The sequence below is a fragment of the Coffea eugenioides genome, chromosome 2, assembly GCF_003713205.1.
Source record: "Coffea eugenioides isolate CCC68of chromosome 2, Ceug_1.0, whole genome shotgun sequence".
In the NCBI taxonomy this organism is placed as follows: Eukaryota; Viridiplantae; Streptophyta; class Magnoliopsida; order Gentianales; family Rubiaceae; genus Coffea; species Coffea eugenioides.
In genome coordinates, this window is record NC_040036.1 from 30,930,120 (window position 1) to 30,945,272 (window position 15,153).

General features: G+C 37.2%; 2 protein-coding genes across 2 annotated transcripts; one reads left to right on the top strand and one right to left on the bottom strand.

Annotated features, from left to right (window-relative positions):
• The first annotated feature begins 2,808 nt into the window (after positions 1–2,808).
• LOC113764002 (BRCT domain-containing protein At4g02110) lies at positions 2,809–9,074 on the top strand. Its single transcript, XM_027308030.1, has 10 exons — positions 2,809–2,883; positions 3,161–3,250; positions 3,409–3,513; positions 3,862–3,963; positions 4,184–4,268; positions 5,063–5,132; positions 5,266–5,310; positions 5,513–7,723; positions 7,880–8,096; positions 8,281–9,074. Exons 1-10 carry the CDS (start codon positions 2,812–2,814, stop codon positions 8,836–8,838), a joined length of 3,555 nt encoding a protein of 1,184 aa, XP_027163831.1. The 5' UTR covers positions 2,809–2,811; the 3' UTR covers positions 8,839–9,074.
• A 333-nt stretch (positions 9,075–9,407) lies between these two features.
• LOC113764003 (uroporphyrinogen-III C-methyltransferase) lies at positions 9,408–13,869 on the bottom strand. The gene is made up of 5 exons (XM_027308031.1): positions 13,131–13,869; positions 12,190–12,267; positions 11,961–12,030; positions 10,919–11,196; positions 9,408–10,183 (listed from the first exon to the last, which is right to left on the bottom strand). Exons 1-5 carry the CDS (start codon positions 13,656–13,658, stop codon positions 10,028–10,030), a joined length of 1,110 nt encoding a protein of 369 aa, XP_027163832.1. The 5' UTR covers positions 13,659–13,869; the 3' UTR covers positions 9,408–10,027.
• Positions 13,870–15,153: the final 1,284 nt, after the last annotated feature.

Below are 15,153 nucleotides of genomic sequence, written 5' to 3' on the forward strand. Positions count from 1 at the left end.
TTTGGCTACATTTCTTGTGCTTTGTGGCTGTTATGATGTCTTTTGACCAAGAAAATTGGGCTTTAATAGGTCTAGTAAAATGTAGCAACGAGTGTACTCCACTGTTGTTATTCGATTGGGACTGAACTCTTCATTATCTCAACCCAAGCCTATTTCCAAAATTCGTTCTCCTTGTATCTTTTTTCATCCCATTTACTGATTTTAAAGCCATAACTATTTCAATTTTCAAGCTGACAACCTTACACACTCGTTTTGAAGTTTTCATCTATTTCCTTTGCTTCTGTCAAAAAAGCTGTTTTACCTATTGCAATTTGGCGATTCTCAGTATTGAAGTTATTGGTTTTGCAATGGTTAGACCTCTCTATTAATCAGAAGCATTCTGTATTAACGATTAAAATGATCAAAACATGTTTTTTCCTCGTAGTGGCCAACTGGCCATGAGCCATAAACATAGCTGTAACAGCCATTCAAGTCTACGATAAACCATTAGCTCACAAGAATATTGACCTGCACTGCACAGCAAAACAAGCTTACTTCTGACGGCTCAAATAAAATCAGCATGTCTGACTAAGATACAGAGGTCAAAAACTCATTTTGAAAATCTACTTAACAAAACAAGAAGTAATGTTCTGAGCTTTTCACCACCGAAACGGCATTGTTTGGATAGCATTTTTCTGAACTTTTTGTAGAAAAATTACTGTAGCGATTTGATATATATGAGAGAAAAAGGTGATTGAAAAATGTATCTAGGAAAATGTAGCTGCAATCCAAACACAAGTGAATTCTTGATCACATTTGTGAAATCTTTCAATGAGTTGTTCGATTTTCCTTGTTTCCAAGATCTCAATGATGCAATTGGCTACGAACTTTAGGATATTTCCTGCCCACTGCCTATAAGGTATTTGGCAACTACATGGACTTAATTAATTAAATCAGTAGTTGATTGAATAAATAGAAATAATCACAATTTAGAACTAAAATAAATTCTAATTTGTCATGAGAAAAGGGTGCCAATTTCTACAATTTAGAACTAAAAAATTTCTAACTTGCGATTGCAACTGCAATTTTTGTTCAAACCTTTTCTAAGTCTTTAAAAGGCCATATTTTGTCATTCCGATTCACTGTTGAAACTAGTTTTCTTATTATATTTTCAGTAATTCCACCCAATTCTTGAATATAATCTATCCAGAATTTGATTCTAATTATTTGTTGTTGTTATATAGTATTCTCAAAAGTAGCCATTACAAGAACCACTGCAAATAGTTGTAGGAGTCTGAAGTTGATGTTTTACATTTGTCAGCATTTGCACTTATACTTCCAAACTTTTGACTTTGTTTAAATAATAATTTATACTTTTATACTAGATTAACTAACTAATGTAACATATGAAGGGTATTTCTAGAACCATATCGTCTTCTCTCTCCTGAATTCATTTTTTTTTTAATTTTTTTGAATTCGGCTTGACTTGTTATAAGCTAACCAATTTCAAGGGAGGTTTCTTAAATCTTTAAAATCTCGAGAGAGGCCAGTGCAATTGTCAGAAATTTTATAGGAGGCTTCTAAAATTATCCCTAATTATGACATGTAGCAGTTTCAAGGGTGTCATTACAATCAAATTCTTGTCAAACCAAGATCCTGCAAAGTAGATATTGTAGCTACACTAACTAAAGTACAGAAATGCCAAAAAAAAAAGGTGTTTTTGCATCAAAATTTTTTTTTTTTAATGATGATTGTAGATATAACATTCTAAAAAATATTTATTTTTGTACGACTTAAGTAAATGTGCTTCTACTGACCAAAGAAAAGCATGTAATTTAGGTACTAGGATTTTTAAAGTTTACATTCTCTAATTCATGGAAAGTTAATTTATATATGTGTTTTAAGTAATTTGATAAAAAATTGTTTGTAAAATCAACAAGTTACATATATAATCTATTAATTGCAATTAGGACTGATATCCTTTTTTTGGTAAGTGGAAGATTTTGAAGTTATAATTTCCTACTTACAATGCCTTTCACCTTATCATCCAACCCAACTTTCCCCCCGGTGACAGTACGATTTCTTGTATGTTCTTACGTAACATGAATTTCTATCATTGGCATACTATTAAAAATTTTCATCCTAAAAAATTTAAGAAAAAAAAAAGAAAGCTACAAAGTGGCCATTTCAAATTAGCCATTCGGTCCACAAGACTCAACTTAGCTGCTAGAGATATTACCCGGTCGACTGTGAGATCTTTGATTCGACTTTTAAACTCTCTCTTTTCCCTTTTCTATTTTTCTTATAAAATTTGGAGTCTCCTATTAAATTGAAAAAAGTAGAAAAGCTATGAATGATGTACAAACTACATTAAACCTAAACGGTCACAGGGCGTTTCCAGGATTCAAGTGGGCCTCCATTCCATTATCGTGGCTATTTGAAGGCCGTGAAGGAAGTTCAGGATTTTGCTTCCCTACAAAAAGCCGCTATAGGCCCAAACCAATAAGCTACTCCTAAATTTTAATTTCTCCCGCCAAAGCAAGCACGCAAATCGAATTTAAAATGGAAATCAGCAAAACAAAAAAAAAAAAAAACGTAGAAAAATTCCCCAAATTAGAACTCTGCTCCATCCTTCTTCTCTCTCTAAAATCTTGTCCTGTAAGTTTTTCAGTGACCAAGTCTTGTTCCCCTTCCAGATTCATCTCCCCAGCAGCAATTATCCACTGCTTCTGCTGCAGTTGGACTAATTGCAGATTTCCCCCCTCCCCCGGGGATTGGAAGGGTTTGGAATTTGGAATATTGTGAGTGTTTGGAAAGCAAAGCAAGCAAGAGATGATTCCCTCGAAAATCTTCGACGGAGTCCATTTTGTTCTCGTAGGATTCGATTCCATTTCACACCAACAGGTCCGTTCTTTTCCCCAATCCCCATGTCTGTGCTATTTACTATTTTCTTCAGAGATGTTTTGGGACTTTTCTTTAAAAAAAAATTATACTGTAACACTTTTCCTGATTTGACGGCAGTTGGAAAGGGAACAAAGGTGTTTGAAAGACGTATTTATGATGAAGTTGAAAAAAGAAAGAATTTGTATAGAATAGAGCTATCCGAACAATCCCAATACTGCTGCAGTACTGAACATTCTTATTCCAATCCGTTGAATTATATTTGGACAAATTTTGGTAGGTTCGGTCCAGGATGGTAGAAGCCGGTGGTGTTGATGTTGGTCGTTACGGTCCTGATTGCACTCACGTGATTGTCGATAAAGCTGTTTACGTGAGTTCCCTGGACTTCTTCTTGTTATTGCTGCTGTCGTCGTGATTTCTAGTCATATAGCTTTGGTTTTGTACCTTCTTGAGTGTTAGTGAAATTATTCTTTTTTTGAAAGCCTTTAGCGGAACGCAATTGAACGTCCTCATCTTTGGTGGATGCAGGATGATCCTATCTGTGTGGCTGCTCGAAGCGATGGCAAGACATTGGTCACTGCCTTGTGGGTTTACCACAGTTTTGACGTGGGAATGCCTGTTGACCCTGCCTTGGTCAGCATCTATTTCGTCCCAGTTTACCCTTTTTCCGACTGCATTTTTCGGCTTCTTCTAAAGTTGCATTTTCTTTCTACATTTTTGCATTTAATTGCCATTCAAGATCCTATATTTTTCCAGCTTTTGTTGATAACTGTTGAATATTGTGTGGCACAAGTTACTTTTCAGGGCTTACGTGGTACAGTCACTAAGCCTGCTCATAGTTTTGGCTCCACCACTGCTAACCTGACTAATATGTACAATCCCAATTGCTTATTGTCATTTAATTATCACAAAAAGATGTAATTTTCAGTTTTTATTCTCCTTGTTCTTCTGAGTTAACACTTTTTAGCTGTTTTCTTGCAGATAATGTACAGACCTTTAAGAGATCTAACTGGAATTCCAGGTGCCAAATCCTTGGTTGTTTGCTTGACTGGTTACCAGGGTCATGAAAGAGATGATATTATGGTTTGCTACTGCTTTGAGTCTTTTTGTTTCTGATAAAGTAGCTGTTCATGAGATAATATTATGGTCTGCTACTGATTTTGAGCTCCTTATTTCTGATAAAGTAGCTCTTTATATTGTCCCAGAATCCAAGTTAAATTATTTACGGAGATGACCTCGGTTGTAGATAGTTCATGATTTACCACAAAATGATGTTTTAATGTGTGCTTCTTCTCTATATCAGGTTATGGTTGATTTGATGGGTGCAAATTTTTCAAAACCTTTGGTAGCAAACAAGGTTACACATCTTATATGCTACAAATTTGAAGGTGGGTTATTTCTGCATATGACGACAATTTTTCAACTTTTAACATGGTAAATCTGGCTTATAACATTTTTAGAATTCTTCAGTTAATATGTTTTCTCTCTTACGGACATTTTTAGAGTTCGTCAGTTAAATCTGGTTCATATTTGGTTTCTTATTGCAATCGATTGAAGTTTCATGTTGCTAAGTAAAGGTTCTTGCAGTCTTCTCCTGCATTAGTTCTGATCTCTCACCAGAGAAAAGCAGCAACCCTCCTTTTTTTGGGGTCCATCTTTGTCAAAGCAGCTACCTAAATGTTTTAATGCTGTGCTGCACTTTCAACCCTAGACTCATATCTTAGGTTATCTTTCTCTTTGCTGGCTGGTACATTCTGCATAAATTCAGTTAATGTTATGTCATTGGTTTTCTATTGAAGATGAATGTTGTATTATAAAAATGCAATTTTGCTGAATTTTATTCTTCTGATTATTCTCTAGCTTTGTCAGTCAGATCTGTAATGGATCTATTTGCACTGGAATTTTTAAAAGCTCAAAGTTTTTTCAATTAGATGGGTGGCTTTTTAACTTATACTTTTTGATATTGAAGTTCCTGAGGTAGATAAGTTTTAAGTTTATACACCAAATGCATGTACTGATCCATCAGTTTTTAAAGTTTTATGTCCAAAGGAAAACTTCCAAGATCATTGTGTGTTGTCTATGATTTTTTTTTAAAAGATTTGATTCTTTAAGTTTATCAATTCATTGATCTTTTCCCCAATCAGAAGTTTTAGTATTCATTAATATTTTTACATCTTGACAGGTATGAAGTATGACCTTGCAAGGCAAATGAAGAGGATAAAACTTGTTAACCATCGGTGGTTGGAAGACTGGTATGTCCTAGGCTTGATTATTTAGAACATACACTTTAAAATATGGTTCCCTACTTATCATTTACATGTTATTGCTACTATTCTGCTTGTGCTATGAGCTGCTTCTTAATACACATATTGTTTTCCCTTCCAGTTTAAGGACATGGCAAATTCTGCCGGAAGATGACTATGACAAGAGGTTAGAAACAGATATGAATCCATTTAACATTTTATGAGGTTTGCATTTGGTTGACATGATTTATCCTCAACATTTGGTTGCCACACTTTAATTCTAGCATCTTGTATATGATTGTTAATTAACACGTGGAAGTGAAAAGAAAAGGAAAATGACAAATTTGCAAATATTTTCTGACTTGTATGTTACTTCTCCATCTTTTCAGTGGATATGAGCTGGACATGATGGAAGCTCAAGCAAAGGATTCTGAGGATGAAGCTCAAGACATGGACACAGAGCAAACGAGAGGGAAGGGTATGGTTTCAACTTCTGGATTACTGTCAGTTAGCAAAATGGAGGCAAAACCTGATCAAGTTTCTCGGGAAGGAACTCCTGTCAGGCTTCTTGAGGTGCCTGGTTCCTTTGTCCCTGGTACAGCAGGGAAAATTTGCACTGAGTTAAATTCAATGGGTAGAACACCACTTCCAGAAAATGTTATAAGTGACTTCACTTCTGCTTCTAAAGTTGATGAGAAATCACCTAGTCCCAATGCACCCAAGTTCACCGCTCTAAGTTATTCCAGAAAAACACCAAGGAAAGCTATTCTTCCTGTAGAATCAGTGCAAACTGAAAGTAAAGCTCAAATTTCTGTTATTCGGGATTTTGATAATAAAGTTCATGTTAGTGACAGCTTTAACATGTCTTCTTGCAATATGGATGTGGATGGAACTACTTCAAATGATAAAAGAAGTCCTCTGAAGGAAATTTTATCATGTCCAGATGATGGGAGGAGTGATAGTTTGTCTGAGAAGAGAAAGGTGGCCATTTTTGTGGGCAGCTCCAAATTACAAAGGACCGACAATAATTTGGATGTCAGCTCAGATGGTGTAGTTGTCAATAGAACTGAAGAACGTCCACCCGAACCTTCAATGAACGAACTGCTGAAGGTTTCTGGTCATTCTCCAGGGAAAAAATTCGGTTATGCAGACACTACAACTGATTTAAATCCTTTGAAAAGTTCTCCAGCTAAGGTTTGTAGTCCTATCACATCTGAGATAGAGCAAGTATGCAGCAAGATAGCACCTCAAATTTCTTCTGAAAAGAGAAATATCACTTGCACGGATAGCGATCCAGAAGTTAAAGATCTTCATTCTAATAGGCCTGAAAATGCAGTTAATGATTCTACAATGGTACAGAATGGGTTGCAAGATGAAGCCCCACCTCCTGAAACCAAAGTACATGAAGTTGAAAGATGCAATCCTATGGTTGGGTTGGACGTTCCTGGAGGAGAGGCCAGCACTCGGTCAAAACCACTCAAAAGAAAGCTGTTGGCTAAAAAAACTCTGGGCTCTAGACCAAGTTTTGGTAGAGGGAAGGCTCTCAATCAAAAAGGTTCCATACATATTAAAGAAAAGGGCTCAGCAAAAAATCATTCGATGAGCCCTTTAGGGCAGAATGAAACTGAGGAACCTGGGAGGTTTATTAGTACTGAAAGAGTTAAAGTGGTCCATCCAACTTTTGATGCAGAGATGGACGAAGATGCCAAAATGGCAAATGTTTTAGAATCCAGAAATGAAAAGGCATATAAAACTAGATTTGTAGATGATGAAACTGAAGCTACAGAGAATGTGGAGGACAAGGAATTAGATGCCATTATAGATAACGACAAGCCTGGTGACATTGATGTACCAAATTCAGTCCCTACGAGGACGGGAGAAAAAGTAGGTGTCCAAAACAAACAAACTGCTGATGACATTCCAGGTGTTGAGGAACAGGTGGTGGATTCTGGTGATGACAAGTTAATGAGCGAAGCTGAAAATGCTCCTGGCAAGAAAAATGAACAGAGTGAATCATTACTCAGGGATAATTCTAAAGGGGAGCGCATAACTAGTGGCAATAAGTTTCCTTCAACCAAAACTAGGAAAAAGAACATTCCTGTAGAAAATTCTGGGAAAGGTGACCAGAGGAAGGAGGCCAAAGATGAATTGAGTGGTAAAAAGGCTAAAAGAAGGAATGAAAAGAGCTTTGAAGTTAAAGTAGATAAGGACATTATACCAGCACAAGTGGACATGGCAGATAACTCCATGGAAATGGAAAAGGAGAATACACCTCTTGAGATAGGAAGCATAAATGTGAATAATACTAGTAAAAAGATGGTTGGAATGTTGACCCGAAAATCCAATATTAAGCCCCAGAAGAATGATGGTGAAGATTCTGGTTCAAAGTCAGTGGCACAGATTATAGTGAAAACAGAACCGATTTGGTTTATATTAAGTGGGCATAAGCTACAAAGAAAGGATTTCCGACAGGTGATTCGGCATTTGAAAGGAAGAGTTTGCAGAGATTCTCACCAGTGGTCATATCAGGCAACGCACTTTATTGCTCCAGATCCACTACGCAGAACTGAAAAGTTTTTTGCTGCTGCAGCATCTGGAAGGTATGGCCTTGTTTTAGTACGTTAGTTTCTTGCTAGAGTGAGTTATTATATAAGTTTAGCCTTGGATGGAAGAGAAGGTTCACTGTTTATTTGATTGCCTGCTTTCTGGGACTTCCCAATATGAATATTTCTCCGAAACATCCCTTGGATTTGCAGGTGGATTCTGAAGACTGATTATTTGAGTGCTAGTAATGAGGCTGGAAAGTTTTTGGCTGAGGAGCTGTATGAATGGCATAAGAAGGGGCTGAGTGAAGATGGTGCAATCAACTTGGAAGCTCCAAGGAAGTGGCGCCTCTTGAGGGAGAGAACTGGGCATGGAGCATTTTATGGAATGCGCATAATTATTTACGGGGAATGCATTGCACCTCCTCTGGTATACTCTTCTCTTTCTGTTATTTTATTGTGTTAGTAGCATCTTATACCATGGAAGTTGATTTTTCGTGTGCTATTATCCCCTAATTCCAAAGTTCTTTGTTGCCAATTATTTTTCAAGATTGTCATTTTCTTCTGACTTCCTGGAACTGTGTCAAAATTTCTCTCATTTTGCCCTAAATTAGGATACATTGAAGCGTGTTGTGAAGGCTGGAGATGGGACAATTTTGGCAACTTCACCTCCTTATACTCGTTTTCTTCAATCAGGAGTCGACTTTGCTATTGTCAGTTCTGGGATGCCACGGGTTGACATTTGGGTTCAGGAGTTCTTAAGAAACGAGATACCCTGTGTTTTAGCTGATTACTTGGTAGACTATGTATGCAAGCCTGGGTACTCACTTGATAGACATGTACAATACAACACGCTTGCTTGGGCAGAGAAGTCATTAAAGAACCTTGTAACTCGCATGGAAGAAGTCGTTGAGAATCCTACTTCAGAGGAAAACGATGATGACATAACCTGTCAAGTCTGTGGTTCTCGTGACAGGGGAGAGGTCATGCTCATTTGTGGTGATGAAAATGGTTCCTCTGGTTGTGGTATTGGTACCCACATTGACTGCTGTGATCCTCCGCTAGAAGAGATTCCGCAAGAAGATTGGTTTTGTCCGAACTGTAGGAACAGAAACAGGCAAAATGCTCAAAAGAATTCTAGGAAACCCATCTCTAGGTTAAAGCGAAAGTGACTGCTTTAATTTGCTCCTTGTTTAATAATATTATGTTCCATAAATCAATTTTGTAGATTCTTGTCGAGTGTGTCAACTTAGTTTCCAAAGCAGCTGCTGGACCTGGTACTAACCATTTAATTTCTTTTAGCCGTTTCTAAATGTAATTGGAAAGTGTAGGTCTCGCACTCAAAAAACTATTTGAGATATTTTAGTTGTATCAGGCGGCCTTGGCAACGGGATTGCATAATTTCCACGCAAGACTAGCAATGCAGCTGCGGATTGAGTAGCAAAGCAGGAACAGGTGTTACAAAGTATCCTATTCCAGAATGTATGTGCTACGAAGTGTGGCATCATTCCTTCATACGAGTAAGTCCTGTAACGTCCTAAAAGAGTTGAAGATCCACTAGAGGCATGCCCTACAGGAAACACATGCTAAATGCTTTTCTACATTTCTGTATTTGTACAAATTTTATGATTAAAATGTTGTTTTTCCTCATCCTGCTCTCTTGCCATGACTCGTAGACACGGCTGAAAGAACCATACAGGTCTACAACAATCCAACAGCTTACAAGAATACTGGCCTGCGCTGGACCACAAAACAAGCCACTCTTGGCAGCTCAAATAATGTAAACATGTTTGAAGCAACACATAAGAGTTCAAAAGCTGATTACGAACGACTCCTTGGCAAAATAAAACACATTGATGTCCAGGACGTACCTATCATCCTTTCCACATATCATCAATGAACTAAGATTTGAAAGGGGTGATGAGAAACAATTTTCCCTGTGACTTTAAATGCTCAATGTGACATGATGAGGATGATGAGAAAAGATTTTCCCTGTGATGTGAAATGCTGAATATGACATGCCGTACGCCTTCGGGGAAAAATTTTTGTTATCTCGCTTTAGATCCTCAACTCTTGGTGCCGGCTTATTGTGAAAGGGGTATGGTCCTCATAGAAAATTGGCCTCAACTCAATAACTTGTCTGCACCTTTCCAACTTATGCCAAGTTGATCATGTCGTTTAGATCACTGGCATGTTGCTCGCTGATTTCTTAAAAGATAACAAAGGAGAGATGCTTGGTAACCTAATATGTGCACCAAGCATCAATACAGAGCAGCAAAGCCATTCACAAGTGTGCCAGTGCCAGGATAATGGCAGCTAAGCACCACAGTTTGACTGAGTACTTGCTGCTATTCCGATATCTTAAAATGTTTTCTTCTCTGCGAAAGCTAAATCCCCAAAAGTAGAAGGTTTCCATAACGGCGAGAGCGCGACAACCTTGCCAATCATAATTAGAGTAGGTGATACCAGCTGGTGCAAAGAAATCTCCTTTGAAAGATCCTTCAGTTCTGCAAATACCTGTATCAGAGAAACAGGTCCTTTAATTTCAATTGACAAAAATTTTAGGTTTTGAAATTTTTACCACTCTATTTTCTCAAGTATCTTAATCAAATTTGCAATGAACTCATTCAATATGAAATACGTTCATGCAGCCATAAAATAGACGAATTCAATCACCAATGATGTTTACAAAGGTCATGGACAAGAAGAAACTATCGCAACTGGCTATTGCCTTTAGAATTATTTCCTGTTCATTAACATGAGATTCACTTGCATGATTTCATAGTTGAACATGTAGTTTCATGGTTGTAGCTACACTAACTAAAATACAGAAGAGGACACATTTATGCTAATACCCAAAAGTTCAAATGCAAGTGGCCATTTCACAAGTAAGGAAGAGGTATGTGATGCTAAAATGCTGACGAGAAACAAGTTGCAATGGTGCATCGGAGAGTGTGCAACATCAATGTGATAAATATACAGCAATGACTCATCTTGTACTTGCACAACATGAATTCTGAACTTAATATGTGCAGCAGCCAACATCCATTATAGGGATGCTTACAGAAATATGCAACTCAGATTAATTTTTTCCCACACTTAAAGATGTTTATACAGTACTTCAAAAGTACTCTCCGAAAGCTGTTGTATGAAATGCACAAGGCAGTTACTTGGATCTTACTCAATGGTGATAAATGTATACAACTCAAACTAAACTGACAGGGTATTTTAAGATGAAAATGTAGAACTTACCGTGCGCTGTTGGGGAGTGGTGCCACGCTCAACTGCGACAGCTGGAGTATTAGGTGGCAAACCATGGCACATCAATTTTGAGGCAAGGGAAGGTAACGTTGACAAACCCATGTAAATAACCAGTGTAGAGTCAGGATCAGCTGCACTCTCCGCTACAAATAGAGGATCTGTTCCTCCATTTTTTGAATGGCCTGTTAGAAATCTCACACTATTTGCAACACCTCGATGAGTCAAAGGTATCCCCAGCTCAGCAGCTATACCTGAAGCAGAGGTAATACCTGCAAAGGATAGAGTGCAATGAGCTGATGCAATATTGTTTTCATACTTATAACTCTGTTTTATATTGTTGCACCAAATACTACCCAAAAAGAACCAGAATGGAATTGCTACACATCATTAACCAACATGATTTTATTGCAGTTGCAATTGGTTACAGACAACTATAGACAGAAATAAACATGAAACTTGCATAAGGTGTCCAAGTCCTATCACTGGTATTTATACACCACTTTTCAACATTAATAGGAAGTAATATACTGTGGTTTTCTCTCATATACTAACTTGATGACCCATTTTATACTGTGATAAAAAAGGATTGGGAAATCTTTGAATTCTCTAATAAAATTGGATATGAGACTACAAAAATTCAGCCCATTAGCACTACCACTGAAGTCAGATATACTCACATTGTATTGTCTTAATCAAGTCTAAAAGAGAACAAGCTTTCTTTCTTATGATTCATAACGAAATGATTCAAAACTGTCTCTTCTTAACATGTTTCTCTGTCTTAGGTTCAGAAATACGTCGTCCCCATTGTACTTTCTTGTTAGGATGATTTACATGTAAACACTTCAACTTCTCAACTAACTGTCAGATCTTGTCAACCAACATGTAAGAATTTTTAATCGCCCTCAAGGTGAGCGAGGTTAAAGTGCAGATACGAAACCTCAAGGTGCAGATATGAAACCTAGCGACAATATGAAAAAATAAAAGCAAAAAAGCATTATAGCAATGTGTTTAAAAGTATCTTTAGTCGTGGTACCTGGAATGATTTTCACTGCAATTCCTTGTCGCTGTAGGAAATCCATCTCCTCTCCACCCCTACCAAAAACCTATATAACCCAAGATACATTTCAGTTAACCATTTCTGATTGCACATATGAAATCCAATTACACTGACACAGTTATGCCCAAGTGTAAACTTCTGTTTTCAATCAACCAGAGCATGCAAAAAGTGCAATTTGACCAGAGAATGTGTGATACAATCTTACCAATGGATCTCCACCTTTAAGTCTAACAACAGTTGCCCCGGCTTCAGCAAAACTTAGAAGTAACTCGTGAATTTCCTCCTGCAAAATTTGTCTATTATGAATATTCTTGTCCCAAAAGAACATTTCGCATTTGTAACTTCTCAATCTATCAAAGCACAAGAACCTTCTTCATTGTCATATGATCTATTTTAAATGAATATCATCACGTTTTACCCTAAAAGGATGTCTCTTATCATTCACTGATTGCTTTTACACAATGACGTCTGTATTGCTAACGAGTGGTGTCTACCATAGACCAGCAGAATATTTGCTACAGAACTGGTAAGGTCCAATTTTGAAACCTATTAGTAGATGTTAAAGGAGGATTTCTCATCCCCTGTAAATCTATTCTTCCACTGTCTATCTGAAAAAAGACAGACTACAGATTCACTGCTCCCCTTCGCTTCTGAAACATTCTTCAATGTAGTTAAGGCATACAAAATCCCAAGTCCCAGTATAAACAAAAGCAAAACACAAAGCAAATAAAGCATTACATAAACCAAAAAGGCAAAAACAAAGTTCAATTCTCGTTAAAGACCAATACAAACAGTGAATCTCCTAAATCACGAAATGCACCTCAGTGGTATCAACTCTAAGCGACCTCAATTTACAAAAAAAAAAAAAAAAAATCATATTCCAAATGAGAATGCAATATTCAACACCTAATTCACTCATCTACTCATCTGTATCAACATCCCACGTCAAAGTCGAGTATAATGCCCCAAGAAAACCATGTAATTAATCTCAGAAATTAACTGTGCACTTTCTCAGTTCATAAAATTTTCATCTTTACCCAAATTCCCAAATCAAAATTGAAACGTTAACACCCAAAGAGTTCACTCAAACGGGAAAAAAAAAATTTTGGGAGGAGTTAAACTAACTTCAAGGCAAAGGATTCTTACCTGAGTTCTGCTATGGTACCCTGCAGTCTTGCCAACATAGAGAAGTCTAGCATCAGGGCTAACCAAATCCAAAACGTCATTAGAAACCAACCTATCATACAACAAAAGATCAGCACTTTGGATAACCCTCAAGGCCTTAATCGTCAACAATTCAGGGTCCCCTGGTCCTGTCCCCACCAAAAACACGTTCCCGGGTCCTCTTTTTCCAATTCCAACTTCATTTTCCCTTTTCTCCTTCAAAACCTGAAGCAATTTCTTCAGCTCTGGGAGCTGGAGAGCAATGTCATAGTCCCTGATGGAGCTGGAATCAGATGGGAGTGGACAAAAAGAGGATTGCTGCTGCAATTTGGTGCTGGTAATGTTCTTGTACAACCAATTATCCCTTTGGTACCTCTCAATTGAATGCTTTTCAGTAAATGGTGAAGTGCAGCATTGTATGTAAGAAACTGGATTAACGGAAGAAATTTTGGGTTTTCGCAAATGGGTTCTTGAAGAGGAAAGAGATGGAAGCCTACTCACTAGGGCCATAACTGTTATTGAACCAAAAAAAAAAGCAAAAATGGGTATCTAAACCCAATCTTGAAATGCTCTCTCTCTGGGTTTTCCAGTTTCCACTTTATGCATGTTTATATGGAGTTAGGGGTTGAATAGGAGTCAACATTTTGAGCTTTTTGGATGCTGAGAAGGCAGGTTTTTAGCAGCTTTTTGAGGTTTTGAAAAGGGACAGGTTCCTTTTGAGTTTTGGTGACCTGGGGTGTATTCTTGCGTACCGAAACAAGGGCTTCCTAAAATTTATTTATTTTTGATGTAGGAGGGGAATTGAGAGCCAAGAACACTCACTTTTGTCTTTATTTAAAGACGCATTTCAATTTGCCCCTCATCAACTGGTTGGTTCACACCCTTGCTTGAAATTTTCAATTTTTTCAGTCTGATAAAAATTAACCTAGCAATATCCGCTGATTGTATCCCATCTGATCATGTAAGATGTACATTTTATAACAATGAAAAGGACAAATGTGTCTTCTATTATTGTGAAGATGTATATATTTTTGCTACATATGGTGAAGAATCAAACAAACGATGAATATATGCTCAGTAAAATTTCTATTTGGGAGAAAAATTGACACTTTTTGCAAGAAGTGCACATGATATTGACGGAATCAGCATCAATTCGGAATTTAGTTGGATGATTATAATTCATACCCATTCAACAAAATTGTAGAACCTAAAGTGAGGGGCGAATGGACCCAATTGGACAATGAGGAGGCCAAGGTGAGATGCATGTAATTTTTGAGGGGCTCTTATGTTATTTTGTGGAGTACTTAAAAAAATGGGAGCCGCAGGAAAAACCAGTCAAACACAAAAGAGAATTTGTTCTCCACCATCCGGTTGAAGCTGCCTGAATGTGCTTATCTTTTTCCCTTTTTTTGCTTTTCTTGGTGGATTGAAATTGTGTGCCGTAGAGAGACCTGACTCTTGGAAGCTGCGGAGAGAAGTTTTTCTAAGGATGAGAGGCGGCTATGTGCTTTGGCTTCATCTGCTTGTTTGGAATTCATATAAAAAAAAAAGAAAAAAAAATAGACAAGTTGCAAACTTTTCAATTTACTACTACTTTAGATTAACATTGATTTGACAAAAAAAAAAAAGAGGAATGAAAGGAACCAGTAAGTGTTAAAAGAGAGGAACAACTAGTATATGGATGTGACTTTGGTTGCATGCAAATTAATTAGAATTAAATTTCTCTTCTTTTTTTTTTTTACCAAATTTGATACCATTAAAATGGTCAAGAAAACTTTTCCCGGTTCTTGTACAATTTTTTCTTGCAAAACTTAAAATGAAATCTGGCCCTAAGTAGTACAGAACAATGGAAGTTGAATATTAAGGATGGGGGGTCCTGATTGTGTTTTGAGACGTACATATTTTGCCAAGCAATGGCCCCCTTTTGCATTCAAATGAAAACGTCCAAAACAAAACACAATTGAGTTGCACAATTGACTTAACTCATTACGTAGCATTACAGCTT

Coding starts and splice junctions, on each gene's coding strand:
- LOC113764003 (XM_027308031.1), bottom strand. CDS start 13,658: ATGGCCCTAGTGAGTAGGCTTCCATCTCTTTCCTCTTCAAGAACCCAT. Junction 12,268..13,130: donor GGTACCATAGCAGAACTCAG/GTAAGAATCCTT, acceptor CAAATTTTGCAG/GAGGAAATTCACGAGTTACT. Junction 10,184..10,918: donor CCACTCCCCAACAGCGCACG/GTAAGTTCTACA, acceptor TCTCTGATACAG/GTATTTGCAGAACTGAAGGA.
- LOC113764002 (XM_027308030.1), top strand. CDS start 2,812: ATGATTCCCTCGAAAATCTTCGACGGAGTCCATTTTGTTCTCGTAGGA. Junction 2,884..3,160: donor ATTCCATTTCACACCAACAG/GTCCGTTCTTTT, acceptor AAATTTTGGTAG/GTTCGGTCCAGGATGGTAGA. Junction 4,269..5,062: donor TATATGCTACAAATTTGAAG/GTGGGTTATTTC, acceptor ACATCTTGACAG/GTATGAAGTATGACCTTGCA.